This window comes from Hylaeus volcanicus, chromosome 1 (assembly GCF_026283585.1).
Source record: "Hylaeus volcanicus isolate JK05 chromosome 1, UHH_iyHylVolc1.0_haploid, whole genome shotgun sequence".
Classification (NCBI taxonomy): Eukaryota; Metazoa; Arthropoda; class Insecta; order Hymenoptera; family Colletidae; genus Hylaeus; species Hylaeus volcanicus.
The window spans coordinates 2,750,670-2,767,970 of record NC_071976.1 but is presented as its reverse complement, the minus strand read 5'-3'; the positions used below and the strand labels follow the sequence as shown (position 1 = coordinate 2,767,970).

General features: G+C 48.8%; 2 protein-coding genes across 4 annotated transcripts in view; one reads left to right on the top strand and one right to left on the bottom strand.

Annotated features, from left to right (window-relative positions):
• LOC128882197 (out at first protein) overlaps nt 1-17,301 on the top strand; it is a 59,646-nt gene that overhangs the window by 14,317 nt on the left and 28,028 nt on the right. The window lies entirely within an intron of this gene.
• LOC128882158 (putative transcription factor SOX-15) overlaps nt 1-17,301 on the bottom strand; it is a 43,648-nt gene that overhangs the window by 9,977 nt on the left and 16,370 nt on the right. For all 3 annotated transcript variants that reach the window (XR_008458303.1, XR_008458305.1, XM_054133734.1), the window contains exons 3-4: nt 15,186-15,369; nt 14,145-14,418 (exon numbers count right to left, since the gene is read on the bottom strand). Coding sequence is in view for 1 of the 3 variants with exons in the window: in XM_054133734.1 (XP_053989709.1) it covers nt 14,145-14,418; nt 15,186-15,369 (458 nt within the window). In the remaining 2 variants the exon portion in view is untranslated. The remainder of the gene's footprint in view (nt 1-14,144; nt 14,419-15,185; nt 15,370-17,301) is intronic.

Here is a 17,301-nt window from a genome sequence, read left to right as displayed (position 1 = left end):
ATACGACCCCTAGTCGGAATCTAAAGGAAGTAGTATTCGTCTAAATTCACCCTGGCGGCAAAATCAAATCATTAATCAGAGTTGAAAGGGTTAACCCGTTTGGATCTCTCGGATGATTCGTTCTTATTACGAAAACTTGACTTTTTTTTTTGTAGTTCATTATACATCAACTCTTTGCAGTTTTTGTAGGGTAGACCCACAGCTTCAAGGGGTACATATTATAACACATTCAGTCAATTATTTTGCACAACATGACGAGACTCGTAATATTCGATTTTCTTTAGTGATGTAAACTACACAAGATACCTTCAAGGAGCATTTTAAAAGTGATCGATGCAAATGTGTTACATTTCCAAAATTTGGAGCCGATACACAGTCTATCTATCGAGGTATAGATCAGGTTGTATTAGGAATTGGAATTGGGCATTACGAGGCAGAAAATCCGTTCGTTCACTCTCGATAGGTCGTGGCAGCGTGGCATAATAGTTAATATAGGCAGCGGAGAACGAAGGGAACGCAGAGAGAACGGATAAGTCGGCGAGGAAGAGGTCGAAAGCGGGGCCCACGGATCGGTGGGACCGCATCGTGCACCCCGCCCAACCTGGGTCGCCCACTGTCACCATTAATAATACGTCTCCCGTCTCGTGATGTATCTCATCTCCGTTGGCGTCGTGTGTTGTGCCCCGTGTCCTGTCGTGTCGGTGTTTGCTCGTCGTTGTGAGACCTCTGCACATGGCCTCACAGACGATGCAACACGTGCGCGCAACGAACGCACATTCGTTCAGGAATCGACGCGTGCACGCTCGTTCTTCCTTCGGTTTCGCTCCTTTCGTTCAGAATTCAAATCGAGCGTTGGGACTTCGAGTCAACTTGCACTCTCTCGTCGGTGTATTCGAGGTTGGTTTTAAAAGTGGTGCAGGTGAGAACTCTAGAAGCTAAATGGTTCTACTCTCCAGGTGGAGATAAAGGATTTTCCAAAAGGGTGTCATAGCGGACAGGTTAGCATGGACATATCCTGAGCCTATACTGCATGACCCAATCGTATCAAATGGAGTAGGCATCGATGAAAGCATTGACCAGTTGGCGTAGTGTACAAAGCATCAGCTGTTTCAAGTATCATCTCACGTTTCGGAGCAGTGGTCAAATGTCAAATGAACCATAGGCGCCGATAAAGGCATTTATCAGTTGGTATATCTCCACGTATCAGCTGTTGGAAATATAATCTCACATTTCGGAGCACTGGTCTGCTCCAACTCCTTCCTGAGTCCATCCACCGAATCAAGTACGCTCCGATCTATCACGTCTCTCAAAGGACTCTCATTTTCAGTAGAATACTCGCATTCTCTCGTTCTCTCTGGAGTGTCTGTAATTTCCTCTCCCTTTGGCGTCCGTCTGGCCTTTCTCCCCGTCTGTCTTTCGTTCTCTCGCGTCTTCTCGAATAATTTTGTCCTTCCTTGGTGCTCGGAGCACGCTCACGCGTGCCCTGTTCCGTGCAGGTACCATCGGCTGGCGCACCCACACGAGCCCTGGGAGGGGTTGCACGCACGAGGTCGTCATAATGCGCACGCACGTCGCGCGCAATGACGACGATGACGGCGACACGCGCGTGTATCAACTTTGACAGTTACTTTTCGGGACAAAGACATTAGACGGACATGAGACTGGTAAGTTACGATTCGTAACGCCGAAGGCTGGCCGAGAATACGAACTCCCTGACGTGTCTCTGATGTTGCATTGGGAACGTTTCGCTGCGTGCACGCGTGCTGCTCGGGCACGTGGACAAAGGGCGCGGGCCAGCACGGTGGCCAATTTCAAACGCACGCCCCGGACGAAATCGTGAAGAGGATATTTATAGATCTTGGGCGCATCTTTAACGACCGGGTGACACACGCCCGCCTTTCGTTGTATCGAATTTTAACGTTGCGTGCGATAGAGATGGGAGAAATAAACGTTACGCGTTAGTTTTGCAGATTACCGGAACTACTTCGGCACAAACGAACTCGTTCTTAACACTGCGCTAAAAGGAAAAGTTCATTTCCCTGAAATGAGTTCCCGAAGAAGACGTTCATTCACTTTTCTCTTTCAATACGTCAAAACAATGGTCCTCCAACAATGTGTAATCAAACTCACAATTATTCTGCTTCACACAGCATAACAAACTACTCCGTTACAACAATGCCAAAGTTACGTAATCTATAACCAATAATCTCATGAGAACCTGAAATACGTTTTAACGTCCAATTAACTTTCCGCTCTCGAAAATGCTCCAAAAAAATGAGTAATCTCTCTCCCAACCGTAAAATCATCGTCAACCATCGTCAACCATCGTCATGTGGAGTGGTTCCCGCATACAGAGTCGTGTGTGTACGTGCTGGGGCACGTGGACAAAGCGAGGGGACCCTCGTGTTGGGCCCCTCGACAATCTCCGTCGAGCGGATTCGTGGCTCCCGGGTTTCGCCCGACGGAAAAGTAATCTGTCCCCTGCGATCAGCCAGCAGCTCTCCTCGAGCTCTCCTGATCTTAATGGATTATCTGATGCGTTTGACTTCGTTCGGTAGCCGTAATCGAGTTCGTGGTAACTCATGAATGACGGCGACCGGACGCTGGGATTCCTTTGACGCTGAGAAACCACCGCGACACGAGGAAACCAAACCGGAGAATCCGTCTGCGAAGCTGATCGACGATAATTGTCGGTTTCTCGAGCGATCCGGTCGCCGAGCCTATTTCCGCGATGGTTTCGAGCGCTCGGAAGTCGGTGGATTAACGCTAGAAGCTGACGAATTTGATGTTCTAGAAAGTTGTTGTCTTAGTAGATCGACTTCCAACTATTGTATTCCTCGCATTATTTGCATATTCTTCAAACTCTTCAACCATTCTTAACCCAAAGAACGAATTCTCCAAGGCGTGAACGTTCGATGCAGAACGTTGCATTGGATTTTCAGAATATCAGATCGATTACGCGCAATCGCGATGAAAATTGGCCCCTCGTAGCCGGGAATTACACAACGAAAAACCATAAACGATAAACATAACTTTTGAAACGCGCCTAATTGCGCCGTGGGCGCAGCGATGAATCTCTTCCTGGAAAATCATTCATCGCCGCCGGCTGCGTTACCTTGGACGTCTCGAAGTGAGAAATATCGCGGTATGAAGCTGCAATTGTCGTGCTGCGTTATGCATGTACCCACGTCCTCTTGCTGTGGAACGACGTTGCACCACGGACCCCTCAAAGAGACGAAACTCCGGCGTTCTTCGAGTACTCGAGACGAAATAATCGCGACAAGCCTTGGAACAAGACACACGAGTACTCGAACGTATAGAATGTGAGAATGAATTGCTCGAATGCAAGATTTTCAATTTCCAAGAGAAGAGAGTGACTGATGCCAGAAGATGTGGTTGATTTAAGAAAAGTGTAAAACTACCCTTTGCACGATGGAAACACTTCAGTCACGGGGTTTGTGCGTAACGTACGCGAGCGCGTAGTACGTTGTTTGTATACTTTCCGAGCAATCTGCTTGGGAATTCACAGTGGAAGGCGACGCGCGTACGTCAATTTCTCTAACGCGCCGCGGCAAGAAACTACGGAGAAACCTATTTCCAGCTGGCCAATAAAATTCTGTCACGTAATACAATGCCGTCCACTCCGGGTGGTTTCAGATAAAAAGGAGATATTACTGGTTCGAGTAACGAAGCGTCCACGAGACGTTTGCTTCGTCGCGCTCAAGAATTTTAACGAAACAAAACAATGGGTTTTCATTAAAAGCCACCGATCGTTTGCGCGATTTATCTTCCGACCGGAGGATTCTGGTCCTGATCTGGGACGCCCTACCGAGCGATAAAGCGGTTTGTCGAGTCGAGATTTTAGTATCGCTTTAACCTCTTCGAGGGCCACTGCGGTAAATCCTCGTCTAGAAATCGTGGAATACCTTACTCCATTACGAATTTATATCAGCTCTGCTCCATTTTGAGTAGACTTCTAACATAAAGAAATGTACTCTGAAATTCCCTTTGGAAGGCGAAATCTATTGGATATCGTGACTGATACAAAAAAAGAGAGCTAGGTTGCAAGGCCCATTTAAAAAAACTCAAATTCTATAAAAACTGAATAGTTGAAATGCAGTTGTCGCGAATGAAGAGTGTCCCATTGGTTTACAATCCATAGCTGGTAAAGAGACGGAAAAAGGGCCCCTGGCGCGCAGCTTGCGCAGTCGTTGGGGCCCGACAGACTGGAACGTGTTAATCTCGGGCTAAACCCTAACAAAATCGTCGGGGCCCGGTCGAGTCGAGCCCAGCCGGAAACTTTCGTTTGAACGGCTCGATCGCACCCGTCACTTCTGATCTGAGCTGTACAGGCGTGGTGCAATGCGGCCCAGCGATCAGGAGGGACAAAAGTCGGACTCGTCGGCGCTCGAGGGGTCCCACCTCCGTAAGGAACGCGATCCCCGCTGCCTTCGGTTCGCGTGTAGTGTATTTTCATAAATATAATAATTTATTTCTCTCTCGAGGTAAATCCACACGGAGGATGTTGCAATCTTCGTGGTCGTCTTCGTCGTACACGTTGCTCCCCCCTGTCCCCGGTGCTCGTCGTCCGTGGATAGGTGGGTCGGCCGCGAGTGCAGCGTCGTCGGAAGGTAAGGTAAGGTAAGGGTGCGGCCAGACTCCGCTCTCGACTCCACCTCATTACCCGGCATTCTATGCAGAGACTGCGCTTATGGCTTATTATTGCTTTAGCTTAGCCAACCCGTCGGTTCCTCGGCTCACCGTCGGTGTTGGTCTTGTGTACTCTGCACGCACACGACGCTTCATCTTGGTGCGCGTGTCTCGTGACACGAAAAGTCACCTTCTTCTGGAGACCTATCGTTTCTTCGAGGTAGTTCCATGATGGATCTGAAGCTGGACTCAAAGTAGCGCAGAGGGTGTCAGAATTTCGAGATACGTGGAGTTTATAGGTACGGTTTGGAGGAGTAAGAGTTGTTGTAGAGGGTTCTCTACTTTTTGACCCGTGGTGGGCGTGAATTCTCTTAAAAATCGTGCGTTCCAAATCTCTATCGAAGGGTACGGAAACGTTAAATCCCAGGTCTGCCGCCATTCGCCTCGCCGTGAACGAGGATAGTGATTTCAATGCATGGTTGTTTTAAAGGGAAACGTTCGTAAGATACCGTCGATGTCTAATCTTTAAACAGTATAATCCAGGGAAGACCACAAAAATCCCTCTCCTAATGCTTGCACTGTACAGCCTCAACGCTGAAGAAGACAATGCACAGACCTATAGAAAAGTAGCGAAGAGTGAAGACTAACCGACGAACCCAACTTGATGACACACTTAGGTAAAGGAAGTGCATTTTCGATGAACCATATATCAGATACGTCCATAAATATTCGTGTCAAACGTCAAGCTCATTCACCATTTTCAACTCACGGAGTATTATTTATCATTCCATTATAAAGTAAAATTAGAAAGCGTCAGAATTAAGTTGCAGGTATTGTGCAACCTTATTGCTGCTATTATTAAAAGCATACATACAGTTTCCTTACACTTGTTTATTCCACTTAATACACTGTTCCACTAGCAAACCAAGTAGCCTCCCTTAACGAACACCTAATCAACGTCGAACTAAACCACTCAGAAAATGTGTCGCGATTATTTAGCGACATGTTTGCTTTTAACTGTTTGAAAAGAAGAAATCCTAGATCGATTCCAGTCCGTCCTGTCCGCGTTTAGGCGTCGTTTTGTGCGATCTTGGATCGTACGTCGATCCGTCGGGGCCCTGTTCCGTCGATCCCCACTTCGATTCTCATTTTGTATGTGCGCGCGCAATTATTGGTCCTGATCTTGTCTGAGGGTTCGTTACGTTCGCCTAGCAGGCACCAGGCGCGTCCTCGACTGCAATGGTTGTGCGTAATGCCCCTGATAGGGACTTTGTCGGTATTATCTGCAGGGGGACTCGTGGTGGCTTGACGAAAACGGTACCCAGTTGAGATTTAACCCTCGATACCGTCGACCACCGGAATATCGCGACTCCCTCCGCTGGAAATGGCTTCGAGCAGCCTAATTTGTACAACTAAAAGGGGGTTCTACTTCGCTGGTACAAAGGCATGCGAAGCAGATTCTTGCGACGTTGGAGTATTTAGTAGCTTCGGGAGACGCTAGAATTTTTACTCAGGAAAAATCAGAAATCTCTCACAAGTAGAGATCCCAGAATAAATAAATGGAAAGCGTAAGGATGCACCACGCGTTCGGCTCGACGAAAAGCCTCTCAGCCTTCTTCCCCGCAACTGTACCATCCTCGCTGTGAATCGATACCGCCTCGAAGCGCATCGACCTCGAGTCGGCGACTTCAATGGATCACCCACGCCATCGAGGTCCCAAATTGCAACGTTTCAGGACAAGCAGGGACGCGCGAAATTCGGACGGGCAACGTCCAACCCGATCGTCCCTGTCAATAACAGTTTCCACGGAACGCATAATCGCGGCATTCCCAGCGAGATCCTAAGCGCAGATAGACGAAACAAGGTTCAGCAGGTAGGATCTAAACGGACGTAAGTAATGCACGGCGGAGGCCGAGTGTGCAGACGCGATATAAAGGAACAAATGAGTTTCGTGATCGTACCAGAGCCCGATCTTGTCTTGGGTTAATCGAGCAACGCCGCCAGAAAACGAGCAGAACGAGCCTGTTCGCAGGGTGAATCCTCAGGCGATGAGAGAGGAGAGAATGACGAGGCCGAATAATGTTCCGATTCGAACAGTTGGAGACAAACTTTTGCATTATGCTAAACATGATGAGTGCCAGAGGTGGATCGAGCCGTGAGCTTTGGAGGTTCAGTGGTCTGTGGTAGGAGGCTTAGAAAGTTAACCCCTTGATACTTAGGTAGTAATATAATGTATAGTTAGGTACAAAGTCCCTTGTACACGTGTTTTTCATGTTTAAGTCGAATTACTTATCACGTGTCACCACACGTTGTTGTAGACTAAGGGTCTCTAACGTGTAGAGCATACTGGAGCAAGATGAACCTGGGACACAGTTTTAGATATAGTAACATGTTATGCTTCAATTTCTTTACCCCATCCTCCTCAAGATCAGTCTTCCAGGGCCCTACAAAAATCTCTTCTTCGTCTGTAATCTTATCCTTCGCATCCTCGCTCGGCATCCCCCACGGTCCTCTTCTATTGCGGTGCGATTAAGTTGTACCTAGACGTTGCTCCCCGGTATTGTTTACGACGAGGTAAGTGGCCGAGAATCGTGCCCGAGCGAGAATGTATTTATTCGAAAATGGCGGCTCGAGAACGGACCAACACCTGATACCGGTCGACGAGCACTGGTAGCGAAGCGATTCGACGCCGATAATAATTCACATTTGCCGATACCGAACTAGGACGCGCGATACAGGTGCGCGAAGGAGAGGTCTGAGACGTCGGTCGCGGAAATCGACCAAGCACTTAACAACTGCTCGAGAAAAGAATTCGATTAACCCCTAGCTAGATTATGGTGACCGCTGCAGGTCCTTCGGGAGTATAATTAATAAGTCGTTTAATATTAGAGCAAGTTGTACGAAAAAATTGACGTGCTACTTTCGCGAGTCCATCAAGTAACACAAAATATTTGAGATGGATACGTCGCGCGCTTTGTTCTCCAAAAACTCTCGAACATTACTCCGTCTCGCGCGTTCACGGGGAACCCACTTTGGGTCGCTGCGAGCGCAGGTGCGCTCCGCCGCTGAAATTTCTAACCTTATTCGGGCCTTATCGGTCCCCGCGATACGAATAAATTCACGTTTGACATTTCGCCGCGGTACGGTCCGCGCAGCTTAACGTTGCCCGCTGAAAAGCGCTTATTTGCATTCTATTTTTAAGCAATACCGGGAGAGCGGGCGATGCATTATCGTGGGCTGTACTTTGGGTACGTTTACCTCGGCAGGATGTAGGTTGCCGTTTAGATCGGGCCGACCTCTTTTCTCTACGGCCATTTTTACGGAAACGAAATTCACAGAGTGGGCAGAGCCCGATTCCAGCCTCAGAAGTTCATCCACCGTGTAGCCGAGGTGCTATTGTTCGAGAGCCAGCCGACGGAGACGAGGTGGAGGAGGATGGTATCGGAGAAAGAGGTGTGCAACAGTGTACCTGACACGTACTTCGTACACATAGGCGAAAAGTAGGCCTTTCCCTCGGAGTTCAAGCGATTCGTACGCACCGGCCGGCGCGTACGTTAATTTCAATCGCCGCGGCGCAAACTTTTCGTTACAGTCTATTTCGCAAGTGGCCGCCGCCAAAGGTCATCTCGCGCGGGATTCCCCCGATAATTATTGCCGCGAGATCGTTATCGTTACGCCGCGCGGAGGATGCCTCGCTCGTGATCTATCGTCTATCATCCTTTCCATTTGTCCGACGATTCGTCCGCTACCATCTATTCTCCAGGCCACGGAAACGACGCATCGAGCGAAAGCTGGCCTAGCCCAGCCTCTGGCGACGATTCATGCTCCGTCTATCGGATTGCCATTTCGACTCCCACTCGTCCACCGAATTTTACGTTCGTTATTACTACGTTGAGAAGGTATTGGAAGAGCAAACGTCCGAGGATTAGCGGTCCATCTATTATTATTATATAAGGGAGCGACGACCCCTGACGATTCCTTCAACCCTCAAATTGCGTAAGACCCCTCCGAGTATTCCCCGCTTCTCTCTGTCAATCTCCGACTTAAACAACCCAATAACAATCACGGGGTATCCCGTTTCCCGACGATTAAGGACCATCAACGCCCACCGTGGCGCGGTTATCAAAACCGATCGTTCGCCCCGGGTGTAACGAGCAACCGGGACAAGCGAACGCCTTTTGTCCGGCGATTTTTCGTCCGTTGGTGCAACGACGCCCCGTGATTCACAGAACGTACCCGTGCACGTATACGCGCGGCATCGCGCAATAACGACGTTGCCCCAACGACGCTTGGTCCCGTGTGTTGCGGCGGTGCGCCAACCGCGCGGCTACGTACACGAACCAATAATTCTCAATCGCCGTACGTAGCGTTCGCTACGGGCCCGCTCCGCGTCGTCCCTTAAATCTAGCAACGAGGCCGACCTTATCGGGAGGCCTTCCACCGTGCGCCATTATTGTGAGATACTGTACGTCCTGATCCGTCGTTTAGAGCCCTATCCAGACCGCGAATCTCGCGCGTTCGGCAGGCGGTACCCTCGGTTTTGTGCGAGGGAACGCGGGACACCGGAGGTTTCGCGGTGCTCGTCGTCCTCGCGCTCGCTCGCTCCGGCGCACGCGGCTCGCTTCGACATCGCGGGGGAGGAGCCGGACGGGGTGGTAGGAGGGGAAGGGCGCAGAGGTAATCAGAGGCACTAAACCACGATACCGTGCTGGCAGTTAGAGGCCTCTATCTCTCCTGTCGTTGGTGGTACAACACGCCCGGTATTATTTGCAGGCTGCCACATTTGTCGTAGGTGGTCTTGCGACAGTGGCGTCGCGCGGGCCCGTATAAACGACGCCGTCTCCGAGGGACAAGCCGTGGTTCTCCTTCGCTGCTCGACGCCCGATCGACGGATAACGAGGGAAGACCTCTGCGACGAATTTAGGACGTTAGATGGGATAACGAACGCACCTGTCCAGTGAATTCAACGCGCATTCGAGGAACGGTGCACGGGATTCCCATTTGCTGCGTGGAGAACGGTGAATATCGCTGCACGAAGTCACCGGACGATTTAAATATAACAGCAGAGACGTGCACTCCATCACCCTGCAGAAGTTAGGACCGAAGGGGTACAGGATCCTTCCCATGACTGATTAACGAGAGAATTAACGAAGATCGACGCTCGCAGCACACAGGCCCGAAATTTATGGCCGACGTGAACCGATTCCTGAATTACGGAGCTCACCGGAGGGAGCCGTATCTCTTTCAAGATCTGCCGATCGCGGGGATTCTACCTGGGCCAGCGTCTCGCGAGGGATTTTTCGGATTCCCGCGCGTGGAGGATGAAATCCTAATATAATTCCTTGAACGAGACGTGCAGAGTCGAGTGAAGATTCGACTACTTGGCGCAGCAAACGTACCGGCGTTGGACTTCCTTAAATAAGACATGAAATCTATACAAACACAAGCAAACATTGGACCATTCCCTAAACAAGACACGAAGATCTCTACGAACTCAAGTAAACAACGCGGCAAACGCAACAGCTTTGGCCAACAGGGAGGAGGAATAATACGCGTTTTGCATATCTCGCGAACATCCCATGGCACGAGCAGTCTATATATCATTACAGCAAGGAGTGTCCACCCGTTAAATAAATAAACAAACGACGAGGATAACCGCGCGACAACTGCTCGGCGAATACACTGTATTTACGAGAGCGTGGCAAGATCCGTCGATAATGGACGAGAGAGGTGTACCCGGGTCGCCGCGTTCGTCATAACCAGCGGACGAGATTGATGGCGGAGTAAAGAGCATCGATGGGAGTGGAGGTTACGTACAATCGAACACGCTTCCTCCCGCGAATACACCTACGTAGCCGAACAATTTCGCAACCACCGATGAAAGTAGATCTTCGTTGACTCAGGTACCAAGCATTCGACCGCGTCGGGGGATACGCGTAAAACTCTCGGGTTCTCTCTTGCCCCGACCGATTAGATTACCTTGGCCAGGAACTGGCAATTTATAACAAAGAACGCTCAAACTTTAGAGATCGTTGTTGCACCGCGAAACCCGTCCGAGCGACAGCAATTTCACTTCCGAGGCGAGATTGTGTCGCGGAGGAAAGCTGAGAAATTTTCCTCTTAAGTACCCACGGAATTGTTGCTGGCGCACGTCACGTGTTTAACCCGTTGATTTGTGACGTTGTGTCCGGTATTGCACCGCTATTGCAGATTATGGCTCGAATGGAACGCGCACGAGGTATCGCGACGCGTAGGAACGCGTGTTGCTTGGGTCGGTGATCAATCTGGGCTGAGGAAGGATCTCGGTCTCTGTAACGTTAATTGTCAAAGTGCATAAAGTTTCGTTGTTTAAAGGTCTCGCGAGTTGCTAGATCCGAACTGTTCCCAGTTTTTTGGGGGGATCCCTGGCTCGCGTCGATTTCCACTGTTGACAAACGAGCGCCAAAGAGGGGCTAACGGTTAGGGAACGATTAATAAAGATGCGCGGGCACGCGTTTCACCGGATATAATGCCCACACATCGGCCATGGACGTGTGTACGTACGGACCAAAGAGTCGTCCCTGTATCGCCTCGTTCTCGCCAACTACAGAAGAAAACACGGCGCAGCGTAGGGCCCGGCGGTAGGTGAACGCGTGCTCGTGTATCCTCTCTCGCCAGGGATACACATGTATATAAACGTACACCCGCATAGGCCTGTCGGTGTGGGATTGTGTGGTGCACGTTCACGCGCATAACTCGGACATAAAACAGGCTCGCTCGCGCAAACCACGGCCCCGTGCTGGGGTACGGATGGGCTAACGGATGGACGAACGGACGGACAGACGGACGGATCGACACACAGCACGCGCCCATGAATATGTAGGATGTCTGGAAAAAAAGACGAGGAAAAGTGGGGGCGGCAAAGTCTCGACGCGCATAGTAATCGGAGCCGCGTCATGCCAATAACATCGCGGCGTCGATCGCCTAATGTTCGATCGATAAACCACGAGCAACGCGAGTTTTTCCTTGACTCCGCGGCGATAAGCGTCGCGCTACGCTGGCTGCTGATTTACGCGCGCGCGCGCCGGAAAAACTGGCTCTATCGACGTGGAAATTTTTTTAGATCGGCTTCGAACCTTGTAAACGGGTATTTTTTGTTGCTTCAACGGTCGAACCCCGAGGAAGAATTTAATTGAGTTTGTTTTCATTATTCTTGTGGATCGTTATAGTTTTAAGAAAGTTGGACTCTCGGATTCTATTGGAAGGAGGAAGAAAGACGTTCATTAGAATGTTTGACGCCACCTTTGTTGCGTCGACGCCGAGCGACAACCGTAAACAGTATCACCTATTAACCAACTTGTCTTGTCTCGCAGACACTCGCATGCTTAGGTCCCATTCTTCAGACACAATTACCAGTCAGGAACATCGATCGACTCTAATTTGGGATTTTTTAATTTGGGTCCCTTTGGGTCACTTTGGGTCACTTTGGGTTCTGACAGCAACAAACAGCGATTCCTAGCCAACGAATACAACGCTTCTTCGAGTTAGCAACAAATTTGTAAATTTGCAATCCCTGGTGACGCCGGGACGCGTGTGCCGTCGTACGAACACGCGCGCGAATGGCCATGCTAAAACGGGCGCGGGTAGGTGGCTTTGCAGCACGAGGAGAGTTTACAATTTTCTGCACGACGCTCGTTCGAATGCCAGTAACGTTGCGGATGCCAATTGCCGATAATTCAAGGTGTACCTACCCACGATATAACGTGGCACAGCCACGATGCTGACAGATTGTTGGGTACCGGTACAAGCGCTGGACGCAGGGCCCCCCTTTAAACGCGCAACATTTTGGCGCGTCTTGTCCGAGGGGCTTCGAACATCGCTGGTGAATCATTTTACGGTTCAAGGCGAATTCACGCTATTCGTCGGGGCGATTCCCCGTCGAATCACTCTCTGACGTCTTTTGCGAGGGCTATTCGTCACTATCGGTTTATCCCCTCGTGTTGTATCACGCTGCATCCATCGAGACGAAGAAGGAAAGCTCTTGCAACGCGATAAATCATCGATGTGGTTGCGCGATACGCAGGACATTGTCCTTAGAAAGATTCGTAATGGGTTTTTTCGCGTCGATACGAATCGAAAAGTTCTGTAATATTTTGCAATTCGAGGCTTTGTTATCGAGATACGAGCAGATGAACCTACGAATGCATGGTCACGTGTCGATGCGCCGCGATCAGCTGACTGGGGTACAAATGGCGCGGGAGTAAACTTTGCTTGCAACTGGCTAAGGAAACTTTAGACTACAAAGTGGTAAATGACAAAGAGGAATGGATCCTCTTTTTGTTATCGACTTATGTTCCAACATCGATGAGAGATTCTCAATAAAATGGATTAAAGATAGCACTGGCCAGCTTCGTTGTTATTATAGGGAATTCTTTCCTATTCCTAAAGGACAATGGCAATTTTGCCAAACGTCGAAAGAAGATCAAACAACGTTCGAGAATTTAATGGGAAACCAGCGACGATGATGGAAGGCTCAACCTCTTGACATTCAATCGCGCGTGTATGCCTTTTAATATTAATGCACCGCGTTGGCACCTACGTATAGGAAGCGAATACGCTTCGAGTCGCGACGGTGAATTTACGACGTATTAAATTGCGCTACTCGATATCATTGTAATTTTCTGAGATGGGCATAAAACTGCGTGCTTACGGGGAAGGGAACGACCGGAAGGTCTCGAGTCGAAGTCGCGTTTCCAGAGGTCCAATTAAGAGGGGATTCCCATTAAGAGGAAACGTACACCTAGGAACTCTAAAAATAGGATCTTGTTTAAGAATGTCTTCCGCCTGTATCGTTGATTTCGTTCAACGATTCTTGTTATCATCTCAAAGGCTAATCGCACTGGTATTCCTCGTTAAAGGAAATCCAATGATAACCTAATTGCTCGCCATCCTAACGAGTATTCCCCTCGAAGCGAGTCTGCTGATCCTAACAAAGCAATGGCGGCGCAGAAAATTCGCTCGAGAGGCTCTGATTAACCCCCTCTTCGCTCCACTCGGGTCTCCATTCACGTTGATCACGTGACGTGTAATTAAATTAATAATTGCACCGACGCGAGGAGAGTTTTCCGACTTTCTTATTCCCAGAACTGTCTCGCGACCCGTTTTTCAAGAGAAAAAGATTTTTCAGACGCTCCGCTCGTTTAGTTTCTATTTTCAACGGTTCTCCGACCAGAGGATATGCAACAACCTACTTCGTTACGTGCGATTTCAATTATGGCGTATAATTGCGAACGACGAGGCACGCGTGTTGGTGAAACCAGATAAAGAAACCCACTAATCCGTGATCGATTATTTTCTTCGCTCATTATCAGTTGCGCTTGGCTTGTTCTATTGTCGGATCGAGAGGTGCTCGTTTCAGAGCACAGTGGCATCGATTGTCAGATAGACGAAACGAAAATAAACAGAAGTATCTAAATTTATATTAATAAAAATAGAACATCGACAAAGGGACTTACCTAGCATCTTGCTGAGATCGGCATTGTGGAGATCGGGATTCTCGTCGGCCAATTTCTTGCGCTCGACCTTTGCCCAGACCATGAACGCGTTCATGGGACGACGTATCCGTTGCTCCTTTAGGCTCCTCTGGGCCGTGCTGCCTGGATGGCACATCTTCACACCCGCGGGAATCGGTGAAATACCTTGTTGATAATCTAGGGATGGCCCGGAACCCAGCCAGGAAGACATGTCCTCCAGCCGTTGCTGTGCTGGACCGCTCAGCATCCCTGGGATCTGAAGCGTGAGTTGAAATTTAGTAAAATAAAATCACATCGAGTCATCGCCACTTTCGTGGTTTATTTAATTTATTCGATTTTCAAGAATTGCTAAAGTCTCTGTTAGAAGACGATTCACTATATTTCGTGACTTTTCTATTCTCGTACATTCGTTGGAATAAAGATCTTAAGTAAACAAACGACCTAGCAATAAACAGAAATAATATCGAGCGACGAATCTACTCGTTAGGGACCGACCCTCCGTTATTCCTGATAATTACGCGCTTATTAACCGAAACAGGTGAAAGTCGCGCCCGATACTCGCGATTCCATTAATACGTAATTACTGAGAGATATTAATCGGTCGGCTAATGAACGGTAGTTGAACGGAGCGCCAGCAACAATGCCAAGTAAAAGCTGCGGTTCCGCGGCCGACGGACTCCGTATTGTAATATAATAAAATGAATAATGCGCGTGCGATCCATGGAAATAATTTATCGCGCGATAATTACGACTTCGTGGGAACGATGAGTATACGGGGTGTGCTCGAAAGTATAGATAACACTATCTTTTCCTGGATAAATTAATTCACCAAATTTGATTTTTACCAAGACTCGCGCGAAAGAGCGAGTTTCAGAAATGTTCTTATTCCGAGGGGTTGGTTCCTTTATTATCCAAATTTTCACGGACGACGCGAGAAACGCGGAACGTGTAGGTGTCGAACGTTAAGTTCAACGTTCGAGAAATATGCGGCTCTATTGAAACAACGATCGCGCGAACACGTACCGAAATGATTTGGGTATCGATGGGCATGGAACTGTCATTTCCGTCGATATTCGACTCGATGTCGTAGGTCCTCGACGTGGGTGTCGCATAAAGCGAGGAATGAAGTGCCAAGAGTCCAGGGGAACCGCCATAACTGCTCACTGGTGGTGGTGTCACCTCACCCCTGTCATAATTATCCAGCATCCTATAAATTCAAAAACGATTTATTAATCATTAGTCTCGTTTATATGCACGCGGTTAACGGTTAAATCGGCGCGCATCCGGTCGCGTTCATGCGTGCAATAAAATCGCGTTCATCGCTTTGCTGGAACGCGATGGCTTGTCGCCACGGGTGACAACAATCCGTGTTCACATTTTTGAAGAAATATAGAAAGGACGAGGTGAGGCTGAGGTTGATGATCGATAATGGGTGATAAGTAGACCGAGGATGTTTGTTCAAAATGTGCAAATAACGCGTGTAGGATATGAGAGTATAATTAATGAATGCATGAAAAAATGAAACGATATATGCATGGTCGAGAAGTTGATAAATCGCTCTCAGTATTAATGTAGCAATTAACGTGCATGGCGGTGTTTGTTTTTGGTCTTCACTCTACTCACTCCGAGGGTGAAAGAAACACTTTGTCAGGAAACAATCGCTTTCCAAGTTGCGAGCACATTTTGCCCGAGGTAGAGTTTTGCTAAACTGCAAGGTTAGAGATACAAGGTACTGTTATCGCTTTCTTTGTGTTAACACTAAACAATAACAGTACTCGTTCTACCGAGATAAGTCAGCTCGACGGTGTATTATCTAGCAATCTGTGCGTCAAAGTGATGCGTATGTTATCAGTTTGCATTTGAATCGACTCCAGTTAAGATACTGTTTATCTTCCTTGCTGAAAAGCCTCTGTGAACGTGTTGACACAATTTTCTTCCTCTTTTCAGTCACACAGTGGCCAACACCTTATAACCAGTAGTTCACTTAGCACCCTCCCCCACTCAAAATAAAAAAAGCTTCATACTTTTAGGTTGATATCGAACGATTCTGCAGGCTGACAAAATTCAGTCCTATCTAAAAGTATCAAGGCCTGCCTTGCTCCTTCGTTGAGTCTCGTAGCTTGCCCTCTTCGAACCTCCAGGACGTTCCGAGTGTCCTCGGTATCAGAACGCAACCAATTATATCGCGAAATGGGGCAAAGGGGAACGAGAGGGAGATCGAGTTGAACGATATTCTGATTAAGCAAAAGTCAATTATTCTCCCCGGGATCGACACCGTCGGAAGTCGATCCGCGAGAGACGAAAGAGACGAAAAGGACTTTAAACGATGCGGATGGAATACCTTTCGTTCGATTCCGTTCGATACCGGGGCAACGAGCGGCCTGGGCAAGAACGAGAGATCGATTCGTACGGCGTGCACGAGAGGTAATTGACTCTGGCGTCTCTGTTTCGTCGTTGGACGAGCAGCCAGCGAGGGGAAACCCAGCGGGAGAAATCCCGTGGGTCGCTCGTGCCCAGGGCCCGATTGATCTGTCAACCCCGTTAGGAAAAGAGTTGATCGACATGAATGAACCATTCAAGGCCACTTAATGGAATTCCCACGATTGTCCTTAAGGCATAATGCGACCGTGCCAGGTATAATAGTACGAACAGCTGTCTCCCGTGTGCACGCCACCACCACAACCACCCACCCCACCCTCTTGCGCGTCAGCTGGTTCACATCCACGCGCGAAACCTGCGTGGACGTGTGCGTGACTGTAACACCGTCCCTCGCACGCTCGACGCAGGTCGAGTGTGTGTGTGTGTAAATTTAAAAACGAGTAATACACGCGCTCTTGGCCATGCATATATGTATATGGACACGCGAGTGTTCCACATAATGGCCATTGTTTCATTCGGTCCGCGAGAGATGCTGACGAGGGCAAAAACGTAGCAGGCATTTTCATTCAATAAACTTCGCCCAGGTTTTTGCTGGTTGGCTCGCGTACCAGACCTTCTGCTTCCAGAGGACGACGCTAATTCCTGGAACAGGGGTGGAGGAGAACGTTAGGGGTGCTGGAGAGTTTGCTGGGTAATTTTTAAAGAGCTGGGAAAGCTAGGTTTTTTGGGAGTTGAATGAGAGTTAGAAGAAGGAAGGACT